Below are 19,755 nucleotides of genomic sequence, written 5' to 3'. Positions count from 1 at the left end.
GAGGAAGCGTGATGGTCTGGGCCTCTTTTGCTGGATCCAGAGTCGGCACCTTGCACAGAGTGACTGGCACCTTGAACCAAAAGGGCTATCACAGCATTTTGCAGCGCCATGCAATACCCTCTGGTATACGCCTAGATGGTCAGGGGTTCATCCAACAGCAAGATAATGACCCTAAACACACCTCTAGGCTAAGTCAAAACTACGTTCAAGGAAAAGAACAAAATGGCAGGTCAGTGTGTCAAAAACAACAGTCCCAGACTTAAACCCCATCGAGCTGGTTTGGGATGAACTGGACAGAAGGGTGAAAGCAAAGCAACCTACAAGTGCAACACATTTGTGGGAACTTCTGCAACAGTGTTTGGAAGAACTTCCCGAACAATATTTGATTTCCATTGTAGAAAGAATGACACGAGTGTGTTTGGCGGTTATATCTGCAAAAGGTGGCTACTTTGCAGAGTCATAAATTTTAATTAAATTTTGTTAAACAAAATGATTCTATGATATCTTTTTTATCTCCAATTGTTTATTTGTTCTATGCTTAATTTCAGAGTACATTGAGACATTAAACTGCCTAAATTTCAATAAAAACTGGAAAAATTGAGGTGTTCTAAAACTTTTGACCGGTGGTGTACACATATGTGTGTGTGTGTGTGTGTGTGTGTGTGTGTGTGTGTGTGTGTGTGTGTGTGTGTGTGTGTGTGTGTGTGTGTGTGTATATATATATATATATATATATATATATATATATATATATATATATATATATATATATATATATTGTTGCAGATCTCTCGAGCCCGTCGACGTACAGATGTGGGGTTAAACCCTTTTCCCCCTTCGAGCTTCGAGTCCACGAGGCCGAGCCGCCACTCCCGTAGCGAGTGTGCGGAAGGGTATCGGGTCGAATCCTCACGTACCTTCGGTACACACGCCACCATGAGAACGGGGACTGGACCTCGCACAAGCCACGCTAGTCGGATACGCCGAGCGGTTTGCGTGTCACGTGACTCGTGCCGTTAATTCTTATCGAACCCGATTGAGCGGTCTTATTCGTACAATGCGAAGCCAATGGTGCGAAAATGACGTGAACGACCAAATGGACGGAAGAACACAGGTTTATTTACAATTTATACAGTGATCAGGGTAAAGAGAAGAGACACAGAGCAGATACTTAATCAGTCTTAACTTATCCCCAGACAAGAGCCCACTCACTCATGCGGGGAAAAGAAGGAAGGAAAAGTACGCGCTCCAAATGCGTCCTTGGTGCCGTTCGCTCCGGTCAGCTCACCGGGCGTGTCCCTCGGATGTTCGGGCATGGGTGCAGGGAGCTCGTTGGTGTCTGTGGCCTCGGGAGGGACCGTCTTCGCAAGCACCGTTATCAGGCAGCAGAGCGCAGGGCACAGGGAGAGTTCGTTCATACCGAGAGCCCAAGCAATATCGACACACCAAGCATACTCTCCTCCTCGTTCACTGGGGCTCGATTCCACTCTCCGACTCAGTCACTGGGGCACTGGCGCACTCGTAGACTAAGGGACTGGGCGACTCACACTGACCGACTCCACTCTCACTCTGACTGGGTGACTGGTCACTGGTGCGGTGGGCCCGGGGCAGGGTCTTATAGCCCCGCCCCAGTCTTACCCGAATGTTCCAAGTCCCTCCTCTGGCTGCTGTTGTTAGCCACTCCCCTGTAGCGTTCATTGGCTGCCTGCCGCTTACCGGCCACTCCCCTGTAGCTCCCCCTTCGGGCCTACCAGACTTGTTCTAGGCCCTAGCACATGGTGTTTCAGCCCAAGGAGCACCGAAGCCTACACTCACTGGCCTGCTGAACGCATACTAACACCGGAAAGGAGACTATGCTTACATTTAATAAGAAATAACTAAACTAAAGCGAGGCTACATGTTGTGGTGCAACTACCTACGAGGGGGGTTATCCTTATTCCCACAACCGCAACATTATATATATATATAGATACACATATATACGAGTATATATACACAGGGTATAGTCTATGTTGTATTAATCATTACATTATTATTATTATAATTATTATAACAGTATTGCTTGCTAAATTATGTGTTTAATTAATTGAAAGTATACATACTATAGTATCTGGCTCTCTTTTTCTAAACTATAAATTTCTTTCTCACATTGTGTGGGTACTTCTGCTAATGCAATATATGATACAATGTGGATATGATCAGCCATATGACACGATGGGCTAAATTGGTCAAATTCCCTCAAAGCTGTGTATACATTGTGGACATACGAGTGTTTGGACGTAAGACTCTGTTTGCCATCTCTGCTCACCCATACACTGTAGCTGATCCAAGATGCAGAACGAAAGGCTGTGAAGATAGTTTTATCCCTTGTGCTGTGAATTCACTTCCTATAACATGCTTCCCATTATCCTACGATCTTCACGTCTTTAAGAGGAATGTCAATTCATACTTCCTACATCTTTGAGGTTTAATCGCATTTTACCTGACCTCTGCTACTTCCTGTGTCTTGGATGTTTTCTTGTTATTTTTATTTATTTATTTTTATATTGTTTTGCTTTACCCGTATATTTTTCTAACTTTCTCTTAGCCCCTTGCCTAGAGTGACTTTATGCCTTGTCTGGGGCGATATCCATTTAAAAAAAAAACCCAAATGAATAAATAAACAATCAAATGGGCTCCAGGTATCTCTAACCAAACTATGCATCTTTGTGCATATCCATCAGACATGTTTGTATAACATGCTGTTTTCAAGCAGGCAGAATATGGATGGCAGGATGACATCGAGGTACGAACTCCCACCTCTATACCATATAGCCTGGGTACGAATCCCGGTACAGCTATAAACTGTCATCCTGGCATTTCGTAGGCACGGCGAGGTGTCGGTGTGTGCACCGTCCTTCAGATGGACCCTAAACTGGGTGTCCCATCTGCTAGCATTAGTGGTCTTTCACGAGGAGCAAGCAAGCTATCAGCAGCACCCTGGCCAAAAAATTCCTGCTATCACCTAGAGGGGCACTGCATCAGCGGCACAGCCATGCTCCGAGCAATAATGCAACCAGCAGCCAAAGGCGCCATAAGAAACGACACGAACAGGCAGAATGAGATGAATGGAATAGCATAGTCATGCTAACAATTAAGGGCAGGTAACAGGTTCATGCAATAAAAAAAATAAGGCTTATGGGATACTGAGAATTAATCCTCGATGCCATAATTCTCCACAAATTCCCCAACCCTCTGCCCTCTCTCTGGTACAGAGAATCCCATAATCCTCAAAATATTCTTCCAATTGTAAGAAAATGTTCACTGAAGCATCATCACATTACATAATTAAGAAAGGATCACACTAAGGAGCGTTCATGTCATCTTAATGAGGAAAAGATTGTGGCTAATGGCAGATGAGCAAGACGGCTTCACTTTGACAAGGGCTGTGAAAACGCTTGCATTAACCAATCAACCGATGTTTCAGTCGAGGTCTATCAGCATGAATTTTGTCTCTGCATAGCAGGTGGAAAGCCTGATAATGGTCCTAAATCATTGTTCAGTTTTAATTGATATATATATATATATATATATATATAATTTTTTTTTTTTTTTTTTGCACAAAGAAACTCACCGGGAGCAATGTCACACGGTCTGCGTTTTTTACAGGGAAAGGTCACCTACAATGACAACAGCAAAATGAGTATAAATCTGACACACTAAGAAGAGCCCTCAAAAAATTCTGATATTGGTAGTGCAAAAAAATTGAAGAAGAAGAAGAAAACGTTATATCCTATTTATGTAGACATCCTGAAAGCATGTGCTGTCCCTTTTGAAGTACAGAAGCAGTGACTTTCATGGAACATTGCCTTCAGAGCTTGTGATTATGGGACCTCATTCAGTACGGCAGGCTCCGAGAGACAGTGACTCCTTTACCCTCTCCTTCTCCACCACCCTCCATACTCCAGAGAGTACAAATGCACATTCTGCTTGAAAAATGACTGTAAACAGATGGCCTTTCCCAGTGTGCATTTTCACAGCTTCCTGAATATTTCCTTTTACGAATGATCAGTTTAGGATTCAAAACTAGATCCAGTGCCTGGTTAACTGCAACGGCCCAACTTATTTATTTGCAAATTCTAGGCCTGTGTTCACAGTTTAGTACTGTATAACTGCATTTCTCAATAAAATACATTCCATTTTAGTTCCTACATGAATGGGCTACGTAAATCGTTTAACATCACTGATATGCAGGCAGATGGGAAAGCTGGCTGTGCATCATTATAACATACAAAGGGATGCTCTGAGACGTAGCTCCCCATGCTGGAAGCATTTCAGAAATCCATGACTGTAGTTTACGTAAAATCAGTCAGAAAAGGAGAACAAATTCAGTAGCAGAGCTCAGAAGGGAATACGATAACAAATGAGATATCCTGCGGTTCCCTATTGAATAATCGATATATTTTATACCTTGGCAATGACAAGACACCAGTTCAGTTATTAAAATATCGAATCACTCATCTAAAATCCTGAAAGTCATGTAATTTTACAAGCAATTTTCATGAATACAGGTAAAACTAGAAGGGCACTCAGAAGAGCACATACTGTACACCTCCGCTAGGCTGATGAGTTTACATTTTTTATCCCACTGAAAGGCCGGATCTGGATTCGGACCTGAACCAAAATCGAATTGGCATGTTCTTGTCACCTAACCAACTCATCCACCAAGATTTGTCCCAACTCGTCCACAACTTTTTGAGATATCATGCTATATATCGTTTTTGGCTTCATCTCTCAATTGATGGTGAAGCCTGGTGTTGGGCTAGCGGCTAGGGTTCCGGCTTAGGATCCTAGGATCCTGGGTTCGAATCCCGGTCGATCGCTGAATTAACGCCAGGGGGGTTGACTCAGCCTGTCATCCTTCCGAGGTCGGCTAATTGAGTACCAGTTCACTGGTAATTCCCTGTTTGTCGTAAAAAGGCGACAAAAAGGGTTGGCGGCAGGAAGGGCATCCGGCCGTAAAACATTGCTTCGAAAAGGGGACCGAAAAACAACAACAACCACGGTCCCCGAAAAAGGCCAACCCCCGCTTGCGGGGAAAAATGGCCTCTAAAGGTGGGTCTAAAGGTGGGGTCTCAATTGATGGTGAAGAATCACTTTAAAAATTAAAAAAAATTGCGGATCCAGATCCGGATTCAAATCTTCGCAAGAATCGAATCAATTTGCCCTTGTTGCACACCCAAACCTGTCCACCATGTTTCGCCTAATCAGTCCAAATTATTTTTGAGATGTTGTGCTGTGCTATATGTCGTATTTTGGCCCTATCTCTCAATGGTGAAAAATCACTAACAAAATTCTAGTATCCAGATCCGGATCTTGACCAAAATCTAATCAATTCATCCTTGTCATACACCCAACCTTTCCACCAAATTTCACCCGAATCAATCCTCAACGTTTTGAGATAACCTGCACAAAGACAAAAAAACAAGAAATATGCCATGCATAGCACAATACTTGCGTAATCCCTAAAATAAAATAAGTTGTTGGCCTATGATGACCTCAAAAATAATTGGTGGTTGAATTCAGTGACCTTGTATGCAAATCCTCTTAAAATTTTAAGTCAATCGGATTAAAATTGAGGATTTTATAATTTGGCCTATGTTGACCTTTTGGCCTACGTTGACCTAAACTATAATTTGTGGTTGAATTCAGTGATCAGATATGCAAATCCTCTTCAAATTTCAAGTCAATCGGATGAAAGGTGACCTTTGGCCGATGTTGACCTGTTGACCTTTTGACCCCAAATCAATAGGCTTCTTGCTTATGACAAACTCTACCATTTGGCGAAATTTTGTGAAGATCGGTTGAAAATTGTGACCTGTCGGCGACTGACAGACAGACAGACAGAATAATGAACAAGACCAATCAATATACTTGAAAAATCTTCGATTTTCACAAGTAACAAACAGACAAACAGACATGGGTGAAAACGTAAACTACGCCCACCTTCGGTTGCGGAGGTCATAAAACTAAAGCAATAGAAAATTTTGGTTAGTTATCTATTTGAGCAATGTGAAAGTTGAGGCCATTGGATGCATCCGTCCCCTACCTGCTGTGACGTCGAAGGGCTGTTCCCAGATTAATACCGTTTGCTTCCAATGTGTCTGAGGTTTATCTGGGGCTGTAGACAACAGGACCTGCAGGAGACAAAGTAATATGGTAATTTGATTTCCACAAAAAGAAAAAAGATTCTCAATAAAAATGGAAATTTAGGAACATTATGTCTTTTTCGTTTCAATTTACAAACATTTAATCAAGAACTTAGAACATCAACTTAGAACTTGGAACAACGTAGATCAAGAACCTTCTCATCCAGAATTATAACATGGAAATAAATTCCTTACCATATTCTCACAATTCGCCTCAAAATAAACTTCAAAATATCCACACAGACCCTGAGAAAGAGAAAAACAAATAAATGAATAAAGAGGATTACAGACATCATTGGCATGGTGTTAATTGATCGATTCTCACCTCGCTGTAGAGATTGCCCTTATATCATACACATTTAAAAGGCTGTAAGTGCATTGTGCTGTGTTACCAGTCAGGCCAACAGTGAGTTTGATTTTTATTGTGTGATAAAACTAAAGAACGCGAGTTCGGAAGGAATTGAGAATTCCTGTGAACAAAGTAGAATATCAAAATGCAAAAAAAAGTTTAAATATTTGCTCCAGGAAAAAACAAAAACAACTTTCCATTTGTACAAGCAAGACTGAACTCTCAGGGGGACCCCAGGTTGTGCAGCCTCAAAATACAGGCCAAAAACAGACTATGCACCGACAGTCAATTTTATTAAATGGAATATTTGATCCCAAAAAAGGTTTTGGCATCAAACGTTCAAAATGTTGGAGGACAAGGTGAAAAGCAGCTACACAAATATGATGCTTCTGAAGAAGCCAACGAGAGATGAATGCAGCAATACCGTAAGCTGGGCACTTCGAGTGATGTGCAAAGAGAAGTTTGTTACAAAATCCACGTCATGCACAGTGCCTGTGCAGCAGTCTATCCTCTGTGGGGTGCAGGGGGAGTGGGAGAGAGGGAATATTTAGCCTTACAGTCTCCATTACTCGTTTCAATCACTTCTCTAATCTCAAATTTTAAAACCCTGAACTTCCTTTTAGAAGAAAACACACACAATAAACCACAAAAACAACTATATATCTGTGATCACCCATGACTTGCCCTTGGCCGGTGATCCAACGATGGGATAGAATGCAAGAGATTTAGGGACAGAATGTAAGAAAATGTGTCCACATTACAATGTATCCATAAAACTCAACTTCATGAAAATAAGAGAAGAATTATTCAAGGTATGATCAAAAATGTGTTTTTTGTTAATTAGGTCACAATCCAAGAATGTAGGTCAAGGACACAAATCAAATATCAGGTGCACAAGTTCAGTGCAGATCCACTAGGACGATGCAAAAACATTGTGGAAGGCCAAGCAGTCTGAGATTTCACATTGGCAAAATTGAGCAATAATAAAAAAGGTATTTTTCTTTCAGACCGCCATTTGACCTTGACCTTTAACTCGGAGGAGTATGTTGTAAATTAAGCGTAAATGTGACTTACTCTAGGATCTAGGCTATCTAGCGAGGACAATTTAGTTCTGATTGGCCAAACATTAGGTGAGTTGTGGCGAAAAATGTTAAAACGTCTATAACTGGATCATGACCTTAAAAATTAGGTCAAGGCCAAAAAAGCTATGTCATTCCCACATACTTTTTATTCCCATTTTTTGAAGCACAATTTCCTTCCAAAATTCCCAGCCGGCTCCGAGATACCGCTCGGTCATTGGCAGAAAAAAGGGGGGGGCGGGGGGGGGAAATCCTAAATGGTGTTTCAGTAATCCAAGGAGTGCAAGGCCTTGACCTTCAACCTGGAGGATCATTATGTAAATAAACTTTAAGTGCACCTTCCCTAAACTATCGAGAGAGGTCAATTTCGTTTCGATCGGACAAAAATTTGTCGAGTTATAGTGAAAAATGTTTAAATGACTAATTAGGTCATGACCTTAAGGTCAAGGTAAAAATAGGCTAACACTGCATACTTTCTATTCAAATTATTTTGCAACATTTAATTCTGAAAGTCCCAGCCGGCTCGGAGATATAGTTTGGAAATTGATATACAGTGTGGAAATTTGGAGTGTTGAGAGTGCAGTAAGATTTTATTTTTTATAAATGGTCGATTGGTACTCCTGGGGGTGGAAGATACTCTGTGATACCATTACAAATCCGGGGGCACTAATTGTAGAAACAAACCCTACAAAAGCAATAAGCCTTCCCCTATGCTACGGGGGAGGCCTAACAACTATTAGTTCCCCCAGTAAGAGCTACCCACCTTGACAAGTACAGGCTGTGACAAAAGGTGTTTTGGGTCCACCACTTCCATACGACCCTCGATGGCAGCTACCCGGCGGAGGGAACTCATCCGGAAGCCGTATACATCATTCCAGAAGTCAAGTTGAGCTTCATGGCCCGCTGGATTTCCAATTCCCACCAGCCATAGAGCACAGCTATCTGGGTACACTAAGAAGAAAAAAAGAAGAACCACCTTTAGAGGCCATGGAAAAACCGAAAAACTTTGCACCTCTATATCTACGAAAGTGCTGAATAGAAAAAATTGAGACATGGCTCATTCTAAAGAACTCTCCATACAACAAACAACAACATGCATTTTAAAGGCCATTTTCCCTACGAGAGTGGGGGTTAGCCTTGCGGTCCCCATGACAATCTTCTCCATTTTGCCCTATTTTCTGCATCTCTCCTTGTTAACCCCCTTGCCCGCATTTCTTCTTCCACCAACTTTAGCCAAGTCTTTCTCGGTCTTCCCCGTCCTCTACTTCCTTCTACATTCATTTCCATCACTCTTCTCAACCAGTCACTTTCATCCTTCCTCAACACATGACCAAACCATCTCAACCTGTTCCTCTTCACAGCATCAATCACAGGCTCTATTCCCATCATCTTTCGCAATTCATCATTTGTCTTCCTCTCTCTCAACGATACTCCGCACATCCGTCGAACCATTCGCATTTCCAGCCTTTCCAACCTTCGTTGCTGCTCTATGTTCATTACCCATGTCTCGCTCCCATAAATCATAACACTTCTCACACATGCAGCATACACCTTTCCCTTCAGCTTCAACGACACTCCCCTAATCATCAGCACGCCACTCAGTTCCCGAAACTTCTTCCATGCACATCTCACTCTAGCAACCGTCGCTGAGTCTGATCCACCTTCTCCATTCAGCATATCTCCGAGGTAGCAAAATGTTTTCACACCTTCCAGCTTCACGCCGTCTCCAAGATCCAACTCAACATTTCCTCCATCTGCAGCTCCCTCTGTGCACACCTTACATTTGAATGTAGCTGCCACACTGGTTAATGACCCTCTCAGACCACTACATTTTTGATGAACCCACTCAGCACACATTGTACATTGAATGGAGTTCACTCCGACACCCTTCCTACACACAGCACAGGGCCACTTCCCAGTTCTTTCCACCTCCCCACATGCTTTACCACTTGCCATCACCTTCTTCTTTCCGATATTCACCTTCAGACCTTTTGTCTCGATACATTCCTTCCACTTGTTCATCTTTTCCTTCAGTCCATCCATACTTCCCGCAATCAACACCAGATCATCTGCACACAACAACTCCCACGGTAAACCCTCCTTTACGTTCTGAGCCAGCACCTCCATCACAGCTACAAATAGTAGTGGACTTAGTACCGACCCCTGATGCACTCCCACCTTCACCTCAAACTCACCACTGTTCCCGTCCTTCGTCCTTACAGCTGTGCGCGCTCTTTTGTACATTGCCATCACGACTCTGATCAACCATTCCTCCACTCCTAACTTCCTCAATGCCCATGTCAATACTTTACGTGGAACCCGATCGAATGCTTTCTCCAGATCAACAAACCCAAGAAACAACTTCTTCCCGAAACCACTGATGGGATTGCGACAAAATTTGCCACAAATTATATTTGTTGTGTTTTGACTAGAGTTTGCAAACGGCATTTAAAAAATCGGGGTCTAAGGGGGTAAAGAACTCTCCATGAGGAATAAAATATGTTAATGATGATGTCATAGGTGTCTCCATTATGACATCATAATTAGACAAGTACAAAACTTCATCCGATCAAGATGAAATTTCTTGAGCATAATCTAGGAATAAATTAGTTTAGAAAACAAATAATGATGATGCCATCGGTCACGTGGTTCGGCCGCCATAATTGTCCAAAATGGCCGATAAAAAAAAAGTACATTCCGGCAAGTCCTCGGTCTCTGACCGATTTTTCATTGGTTGGTTTGTTTGTATGCGCTAATCTCCTGAACGGTGAAAGATAGGCAGAAACCTCTGGAACAAAAAATGTCGAGACGGGCCCCGGGAAGGTTATAGGCTAGATGGCGAGGACGGTCGAGGCCGCCTCAGCCGGGCTGGGCCCATTTCATAATTAAAAGCTGAGCTGAATTATAGCAGTCAATCTTCTACGGCTGCAAGTAAAAGCTGAATTATAGTAGTAAATACATTCAAAAAGAACTAAAAATGTCGGGATGGGCCCCGGGAATGTTATAGGCGAGGTGGCGAGGCCGGTCGAGGCCGCTTCGGCCGGGCCGGGCCCATTTCACAATTAAAAGCTGAGCTGAATTATAGTAGTCTATCTTCTATGGCCGCGAGTAAAAGCTGAATTATAGTAGTAAATTCATTCAAAAAGAACCCGGGCAATGCCAGGTGCTTTCGGCTAGTCAACTATAATAATACAATATACAAGTCAGGAAACAACGATGGTTCACGAGCAAGCAGTATTCAATGACAAAGGACGGACTATAACCGAACAGGCCAGGCCTGGAAATGTCAAAACGAAGGTTACTGACCTTGAAATGACAGAAAATAATGTATAATCAGTTTTGAGGTTAGTTAGCTACACAATACCGAAAATTCGGTGAAAAATGAAATGAGAAAAAAAAAAAAAAGGAAAAAAATAAATAAATACAAATAATGAAAAATGAAAAATCGAGCTCCGTGGGGCTAGACATGACATTGGCCGAACCAAATATCGAAACCCCTGTCAGATTCCACCAAACCCCTCGGAGAAGATGTAGTGCAGCAGATAAACACAAAAATTGTGCATTTTATGAGAAAAGCATGAAATTTTTAACATAGTGCATACCATAAGGTTTATTTTCAGATGTGGAGGGAAGTCAGATTTGACCTCTGAGAACCGTGAGGTTAAATCCAAAATGGCCGCCAGTCCACCGAGTCTAATGTTCAAACGCGCTTAATTTTGGAACCAAATAGTGTAGAAAAACATTATAGGTGTCATTTCCAACTAAATTGGGGATGCCCAGAGGTGAATGATGCTTTCAATGAACTCCTAGGCATGCCAAGTGAGGTCAGTGAAGGCTCAATGTTACTGCTAGAGCGATTTGTGGTGCTGATGTACGATAGAACCAGTGAGAGCACGGAAGTGAATGATGCCAGGAAACAGCTCTTCACACAGAAGTGTAGAACTCCAGAGAACATTCCTCCAACCCAGGCAACACTCAAGCAGCACATCAAGCGCACTTGCTACCAAGCCAACTGTTGTAACCAGACATTGGTCATGGATCCAGAGATGCCAGACCCACCTGACTGGGGCTGGACAAAGGAGACAACTGGGTGGCAGCCTCTTTGGACCACTCTTCCTGAAGCATCAAAATCGTGCCATGAATTGATCGACTGTGGCTGCAAGAAAGGGTGCACTGGACGCTGCAAGTATGCCAAAGCTGCATTCAAGTGCACTGCACTGTGCTTCTGTTCTGGAGACTGTTAGATTTAGATCATTACCAATTTTCATCATTGCACTTGATTTAATGTAAGCTTTGGTGGACATATTTGGTTAACTACAGTTATTTTTTCAGAGGTTATTGCATCATTCCTTGCAGTGTAAACACTTTTTTTTTCATCATTTCTGGTCTTTGGGTGTTCTGTACCTTTCCCTGTACCTGAAAAAATTAAGTTTTAAAAGTTCAAATGAACTTTTTCCAAAAGCAGTTCCAACTGCAGTATCATAAAAATAGATATTTAACGTAATTTGACCTTGACCTAAATGCATGTCCTTGAGTTCTGGCGATCTCAAAAGTATCACCAAATGAATGGGCATCCCCAATTTAGTTGGAAATGACACCTATAAGCGCGTTTGAACATTAGACCCGGTGGACTGGTGGCCATTTTGGATTTGACCTCACGGTCCTCAGAGGTCAAATCTGACTTCCCTCCTAGGGTGGGCTTCAAAAAATCAAAATGCAGATTGTCTCCGGGACATGGTCTATTTTTGTTCCTTTTGGTGTCAAAGGAAACCACACCAAATTTGAATGGAATCCAATAATATTTAGGGGTGCCACATCAGTGATGAATTTACCCCCATGCAAAAATAGGAATTCCCATTTTTTGGGCTGTATATACACAAAATAAATACATAATTATATATATATACATTAAATATAATATTAAAAATAAATATATAGTAAATATACATTAAATAATAAATATACATAAATACACATTATACATTATATATATACAATATATTATACATACAGTTTTGAGACTTCCTATGATCACTATCTGGGCAATTTTCATGCATGTTTTGTACAGGTTCCCGGGGTCAGGGGTACGCTTTTTTAGTGTGTAATATGTAGGCCTAACTTATTGACTGTGGCTCTTTTGTAGAGAGTGACCCTGTGGAGTAAGAATTAACAGGATTTTACCCACATTCTTGCGTATATTGCAGATATGGCATGTGCTAGTACCAGTGTTTCATTGAAAACTCGGGCTCAGGATAATGTGTATCTCATTGGGTCCACTTCTGGAGATGCCATCAAAGGTGCCAAGCTCCCGACTGTGCATCAATCTCTTGTCCTGTTTTTCCATCACCTGAAGAAGGAGAATCGCACTGCCCGGGAGAGTGCAACCCTCACCATTGAAGAGGTTGTGAAGTTCTGGGAAAAAGCTCACCTACCTACAACGACGAAGCAGCACTGCATCCATCGTTTGGAGAGGCTATATGAAGAATGGAGGAGCCTCCAAAAAGGTGCAAAGCGGGGTGGTGCGACCCAAGAGAAAAAGGAAGCATCCTTCAAGGCCTCCTTGGAGAAGACGTTTGATCTTAGGCATGCAGATTCGGAGGCCATAATCACCAACCCCGAGGACAGGAAGTTTCTTCACGATCAATTCTCAGAGAGGAAGGCTTCAATGGGATCTGTAGACACTGCGTTGGAAGCAAAAACTTTCTTGTGTGTTTGAAATATCAGCAGCCACGAGATGATTATCGTGAACTCCTAGAACTGACTGTCATCTACATGGGAGGAATCCCACCTCATGGAATCCGGATCATGACTCCAGGAGCAATGCACAGAGCCAGATGGATGGCAAAAGCACTATATTCACTACAGGTGTTCATGTTTCGGTCAGAGTTCCACTTGACACTTCGAGAGGCGAGAGAACTCCGAGCCTTCAACATTTTTGTCTGCCTTGTGTATGTACAGGCTTGGTTTCGGGCTCCACAAGCTATTGAGGCTCCCCTGAATGACATTAACCTCTTCAAGAAGTTGGAAAAGTTTGAACAAATCAATCAGAAGATGGCTCAGGCAGCCTTGAAGGCACTTGGCCGCCACACGTGGTACATGAGCCCAGTACTAGTGGCATTTGCATTCTTTGACACCAGAATTGACAAAGAAAGCAAGATCAATATGATTGAAGCATTGAAAAATGACGGTGAAAACCCCTCTCCAAAGAGACCAGCTATCAAACGAGGAACCGCCCTGTCAATGGCTGGCCTCATAACAAAACACACCAAGCATTTCTTCAGCATCCTAGGGACCCCAACTGATTGGATGGATAAGGATCCTGGTTCATGGGAGCAAGAAACCAGCTTTCAGGAAGCAAAGAAAGCCGCCAGTGGCTTAGTCGTGGTGAACGACAGGGCAGAAAGGGGTGTCGCATTGATACAAGACTACAATAAGCTCCTTACAAAGGATGAAGAGCAAAAGCAAGCTCTGCTCCAAGTTGTTGCTGCTCACAGGAAGATGTACCCCGATGCCAAGAAGGCAACAGTGGTGAAACAGGCCCAGAAATATGAGTTACATTTCTCATTATATTTGGGTTTTTTAATATTATGTGATATGGTGTCTCTTCATTTTATGAACTGAACATTTGGATTGTTATCATTGAATTTGAGTTTTCATAGCAATATAGTGCTATTTGTGCAGCTATTGTAACTTGTGTTTGCTAGAATACAAAGAAAGTGAGTGGAGGGTGGATTTTCATAAAACAAACTTCTGGTTTTGCTTTCGATCCATATATATAAAAGTTTTGTAGACACCTTTAGTTTGAAGGCTGATGTGGCACCCCTAAATAAAATCAGATTGCTTTCATATTTGGTGTCTTTTCATTTTGGAACAAAAGGAACAACATAAAGCCATGTCCCAATAAATATTTAAAAAATAAATTTTTGAGCACCACCCTATTCCCTCCACATCTGAAAATAAACCTTATGGTATATACTAACTATGCTAGAAATTTCATGCTTTTCTCAAAAAATGCACAATTTGTTAAAATATGAGAGCTTATCCGCTGTACTCATGTAGCTTGAACTCGATTACCCCCTAAAAAGACATCTTTTTCGGGCGTGGCTCCGCCCACAATGGGCGCAATACGCCCACTCTCGGCAGGACACAACTAGATAATGATATAAACCTCCAACCCAAGTTTCATCAAGATCGGATGATATAATCGGGTAGTTATGCTGCGGACAGACAGACACACACACAGACACACACACATGACGAATATAGTGGTCACTTGATAACTCTTGAACCAATAATACCATAGCAGTAATGTCCAATACCATAGTCGTCGTAAACTATAGACAAGTCAAATCAGAAAAAGTATTTGATCGGGACAGGAATGAGGGTGGAAGACCACGTTAACTAAATTCAATACAAGTCACCAAGTTGAGTTTGCTCAGTTTGAAAAGGAATTCATTATTTGTTGAACATTGTTGACTCCATAAAACATTAAAATAGAAAAGCAGAACCAACGACTGCAATGAAATGCCATTAGGCCAAAAAGGTCACATTCTGATATCGTAATCCCCCAAGTTTTCTATAGCACTCGAGAGTTACATGGCACGTTTGATTCAATAGTCTAGAACGACCCATGATCGAGCAGCTAAATGGAGCAGCGTCGATCTGCCTCGAGGGCCTCCAAATATTTTCCGCTGGGAAATTAAAGTGGAGCAACGATTATGGCGAAAGGTGTTTGGGAGATGAATGTTAATGGAACGTAGACAAGGCGCATCATTTTCGTACAACAGAAGTGTCATTCAAGCAAGGGAACGAGGAAGACCGTCCACGACATTCTGCCATTTTGACATGAAATATGATGTTATTCCAAATTAGATTGGTGTGCGAACATCATGTAAGCTGATGGTGAAGAAAACACTTCAGATTTAATTACCTTCAGATTGGTTACGTATTTACCCGTTTGTCGGTTTGTGAGAAGGATATCTCAAAGAGTTAAAGACGTGGTTGACAAGATGGGTGAGTGACAAGTACGAATTTATTTGATTTCGGCAAAGATTCGGATCAGAGATTTCCCCCCCCCCCCCCCCCCCCCCACCCCCAAGTGATTCTTCATAATTGAGAGATAATGCCAAAAACGATATATATTAGGTTGCATTATTTTTCGGTAGTGGGTTGTCAACAGCAACCATGCAGGGTTGTACTACCGTTCAGACTTCGGAGTGTTAAAGTGGTGCCCGGAACCATCTTGCTCTCTCCATGTCAGGATTACTGGTCTTACTTCCTGTCTTAGTCAAACTATATCTACCGGGCTAGCTTTAATCTCTCTTTCTCACAAACAAACATCATAAACTTTTCATCATACACTTTTCTGACTCAATTTCACTCCTCAACTTTACATTTTCTCTCTTTTATTTCTCTTTCCTCACATTTATCAATGCAGTTATTTAAGGTATGGCCTCAATGAGGACTATATAGTCCATGACTGGAGCCTTCAACATATATATAATGTATGTGTATGCTCGGGTCTCTAAGGCTAGTTTTCCTCAGTGCGTGATTACCCTCTGTAAATTTCCCCTTACATTTTTGCACAACCTTTAAATTACAATTACCACGGCCGGCCATGAAAGCCACTTTTAAATGACAACAATCCCGCTGCCAGAAAGTCAAGCAGGTTCCTGGACACTGAGCCCACCCACAAGAGGCGGAGAAATGGGGGGTGAAGAAAGCAGTCAGGCCATGCCCCGAGGGACGTGATTGGACCGTGAACGTAGGCAGAGTATGAGGCGATTTTGAGCTTCACCATTGGCTCTGTGGTGTGAAGGAGAGTGCCCTCGGTGCCTCAGAGCATACAAGGCGCTGGCCATTTTGGCGCAAAAAAGTGTGCTGGAGCATTTGCTGCGTTGGCATTTTGAAGGAGGTTTTGGCTCTGGGCTCGTTGAAGGGCCGGGAGCGAGGCGGAGGAGGCCGTCTTCACCACTTGCCTGGACACGCAGACTTTCGTCGAGCGTTGCCATCTGGAGCACTCTGGCGGAGGAGGCCTGAACTTGGCAATCGCTACCACTCGCTAAAGTGAGCCATTCGGAACGCAAAGCTAAGTGCCAGCACTAAAAAGGGACATTTTATTTTATTTCGCATTTTCCCGTTTGTCCGTCTTTGAGTCAGCGTGTGAGGATCCTCGGAGTAGGAAATTAATTTACCTCAGTTTTTATTTCGATATATTCATTCCATGCTTTATTTTTATTAAATCATTATTGTTATATTTTAATTTGTCGTGTTTCGTTGTTTGTGGGTTGGGGAATAAACCCATGTTTCCTTTCGTTCAGATAAACGTCTCAAAGCCTTCCATCTCGGGTGCGAGAACCACCATTTTTGGGGTGCTGCCTCAGGAGTTAAAGTAGTTCGGCTTTCCGTCATTAGGCGGTGTTAATCGCCGGTGACACGCATCTGGTGTCAGAAGTGTGGGATCCGGACCCTGTGTGACACTCGGTGTCCAGGGTGCGGGTGCAACACCCGCTGAACACCAATTGTGCTCAGCTTTTTGAATCAAAATTTTTTCTCTCTCATCAAGGGGTAGGTGATCGTAGTTCTGAGATGTCCAAATTTTATATTTGATTGGTGTCGGGAGGATGCGGAACGGATGTCGAAAAAGTAAAAAAAAAAAAAAAATCTGAGGAGATTAAGCGCGCACGGGAAAAAGCCGCTGAACAAACAAGATGGCGGAGCAGCTGGAGGGGACCGAAAAACAAGGAATCTAGCCGGGGGTAGAGTTGATTGATGAGGATAGGGTAGGAATTTACCCCGTCCCTGGCGTCCGAAACCCCTCCCCCACAATGGTGGAGCCCGAGACGCAGGGAGCTGGTGTGATGTCCAACCAACCAGGTCTTGTTACAAATATTGTTGGAACAAATTAATGCCCTAACTAATAAAATTGATGCCAATAGCGAAAGAATGGAGGGTAAGAGGAATGAACAAATCAATGGATTGAATGGAGAATTGGAGGGATAATTGAATGAACAAAGGAATGAAATTTGGGAAATAAACGATTGGAAGGCAAAATTGAGGGAATGGAGGGTAAGATGAATGAACAAAGGAATGAAATGACGGAAATGAAAGAATAAATGAATACCCAAACTGAACGATTGGAAGGCAAAATTGAGGGAAAAATAAATGAAGTCACCGAACAAATAAATGAAATGAAGGAAGAAATAGCACAGGAACTGGGGGAGCGAATTGATGGAATAGAGAAAAGAATGGAGGGCCAACTTAAAGATAAGCTGGGAGAATTTGAATAAAAATTGGAGGCTGTTTGAAGAAATGCAGAAAGAAATCGTATCGGAGTTTGAACAAAAATGAGAGGAGATGGATTTTTTTTTTTTTTTTTTTTTTTTTTTTGTATACAATATCGAGGCTCGTGAAAGAGCGAACATTAATCACACAGAAAGACAAACCGACACATAAAACATATAACATAGGGAGCGGTAGACAAGATGGGGAGAGAGGGGGAAGGACCCAAACACAACATTTGAGAGCAGGGACCGAGAGACATGGAGACATCGAGAGATCTGAGAGAGGGTGAGGGCTTTGGGGGGGGGGGGGCGTGGGAAGGGGGCAGTGGGAGAGGTATAAAACATATGGACACTGCCAGGACTTCCAGGAAAGAAGTTGGAATTTCAGACAAGGTGGATCTGGGGTGAATTAGCGGGGGTAGAAAAGATCAAGGTTTTGGATGGGGGAAGATAAGAGATGGTGGTGAACAGCTGTTTTAAAGACCTGGAGGGAGGAGTGGGATTGAAGGGAGTGAGGGAGTTTGTTCCAGAGGCGGGAGAAAAGAGGAATGAAAGAGTGAAGGTGAGCGGAGAGCCGAGATTTCGGCAGTTTAACCATCAGAGGGTTGCTGGCAGATCTTGTGCGACCTGTAGGAATATTTGGGGGACAGAGCACAGAGAGAGCTGGGGGTGCAAGGCCGGAGAGGAGTCGGTAGAAGACAGAAAGACCACCTACCTGCCTGCGGTGAGTGAGTGAAAGGCCCTCAGAGATAGCTTCATCGCGGGAGATTCCAATAATTCTGAAAGCTTTGGTTTCAACAGCGTGAAGCCGAGCTAGGTGTGAGGCAGGGTTGGGGTGACTTAAACACAACGATGAGCTTTGGTACTTATACACAACGATGAGATGTGGTCCTAAAACACAACGATGAGATGTGGTACTTAAACACAACGATGAGATGTGGTACTAAAACACAACGATGAGATGTGGTACTTAAACACAACGATGAGATGTGGTCCTAAAACACAACGATGAGATGTGGTACTTAAACACAACGATGAGATGTGGTACTTAAACACAACGATGAGATGTGGTCCTAAAACACAACGATGAGCTTTGGTACTAAAACACAACGATGAGATGTGGTACTAAAACACAACGATGAGATGTGGTACTAAAACACAACGATGAGATGTGGTACTAAAACACAACGATGAGATGTGGTACTAAAACACAACGATGAGCTTTGGTACTAAAACACAACGATGAGATGTGGTACTAAAACACAACGATGAGATGTGGTACTAAAACACAACGATGAGATGTGGTACTAAAACACAACGATGAGATGTGGTACTAAAACACAACGATGAGCTTTGGTACTAAAACACAACGATGAGATGTGGTACTAAAACACAACGATGAGATGTGGTACTAAAACACAACGATGAGATGTGGTACTAAAACACAACGATGAGCTTTGGTACTAAAACACAACGATGAGATGTGGTACTAAAACACAACGATGAGCTTTGGTACTAAAACACAACGATGAGATGTGGTACTAAAACACAACGATGAGATGTGGTACTAAAACACAACGATGAGATGTGGTACTAAAACACAACGATGAGCTTTGGTACTAAAACACAACGATGAGATGTGGTACTAAAACACAACGATGAGATGTGGTACTAAAACACAACGATGAGATGTGGTACTAAAACACAACGATGAGATGTGGTACTAAAACACAACGATGAGATGTGGTACTAAAACACAACGATGAGATGTGGTACTTAAACACAACGATGAGATGTGGTACTAAAACACAACGATGAGCTTTGGTACTTAAACACAACGATGAGATGTGGTACTA

General features: G+C 42.5%; 1 protein-coding gene across 6 annotated transcripts in view; it reads right to left on the bottom strand.

The window, feature by feature from the left end:
• LOC137431180 (protein arginine N-methyltransferase 3) overlaps positions 1-19,755 on the bottom strand; it is a 241,875-nt gene that overhangs the window by 102,991 nt on the left and 119,129 nt on the right. For 4 of the 6 annotated variants that reach the window (XM_078781619.1, XM_078781621.1, XM_078781622.1 and 1 more), the window contains 4 exons: positions 8,380-8,567; positions 6,962-7,048; positions 6,384-6,434; positions 6,089-6,176 (listed from right to left, as the gene is read on the bottom strand). In XM_078781619.1, coding sequence (XP_078637745.1) covers positions 6,089-6,176; positions 6,384-6,434; positions 6,962-7,048; positions 8,380-8,567 — 414 coding nt within the window. Of the gene's footprint in view, positions 1-3,613; positions 3,660-6,088; positions 6,177-6,383; positions 6,435-6,961; positions 7,049-8,379; positions 8,568-19,755 lie in introns of those variants that run through there. The other 2 variants (XM_078781620.1, XM_078781618.1) reach the window with 1 other exon arrangement.

The sequence above is a fragment of the Myxine glutinosa genome, chromosome 7 (assembly GCF_964187855.1).
Source record: "Myxine glutinosa chromosome 7, kmMyxGlut1.1, whole genome shotgun sequence".
In the NCBI taxonomy this organism is placed as follows: Eukaryota; Metazoa; Chordata; class Myxini; order Myxiniformes; family Myxinidae; genus Myxine; species Myxine glutinosa.
The sequence above is the reverse complement of the archived record's forward strand: the minus strand, read 5'-3'. Positions and strand labels throughout refer to the sequence as shown.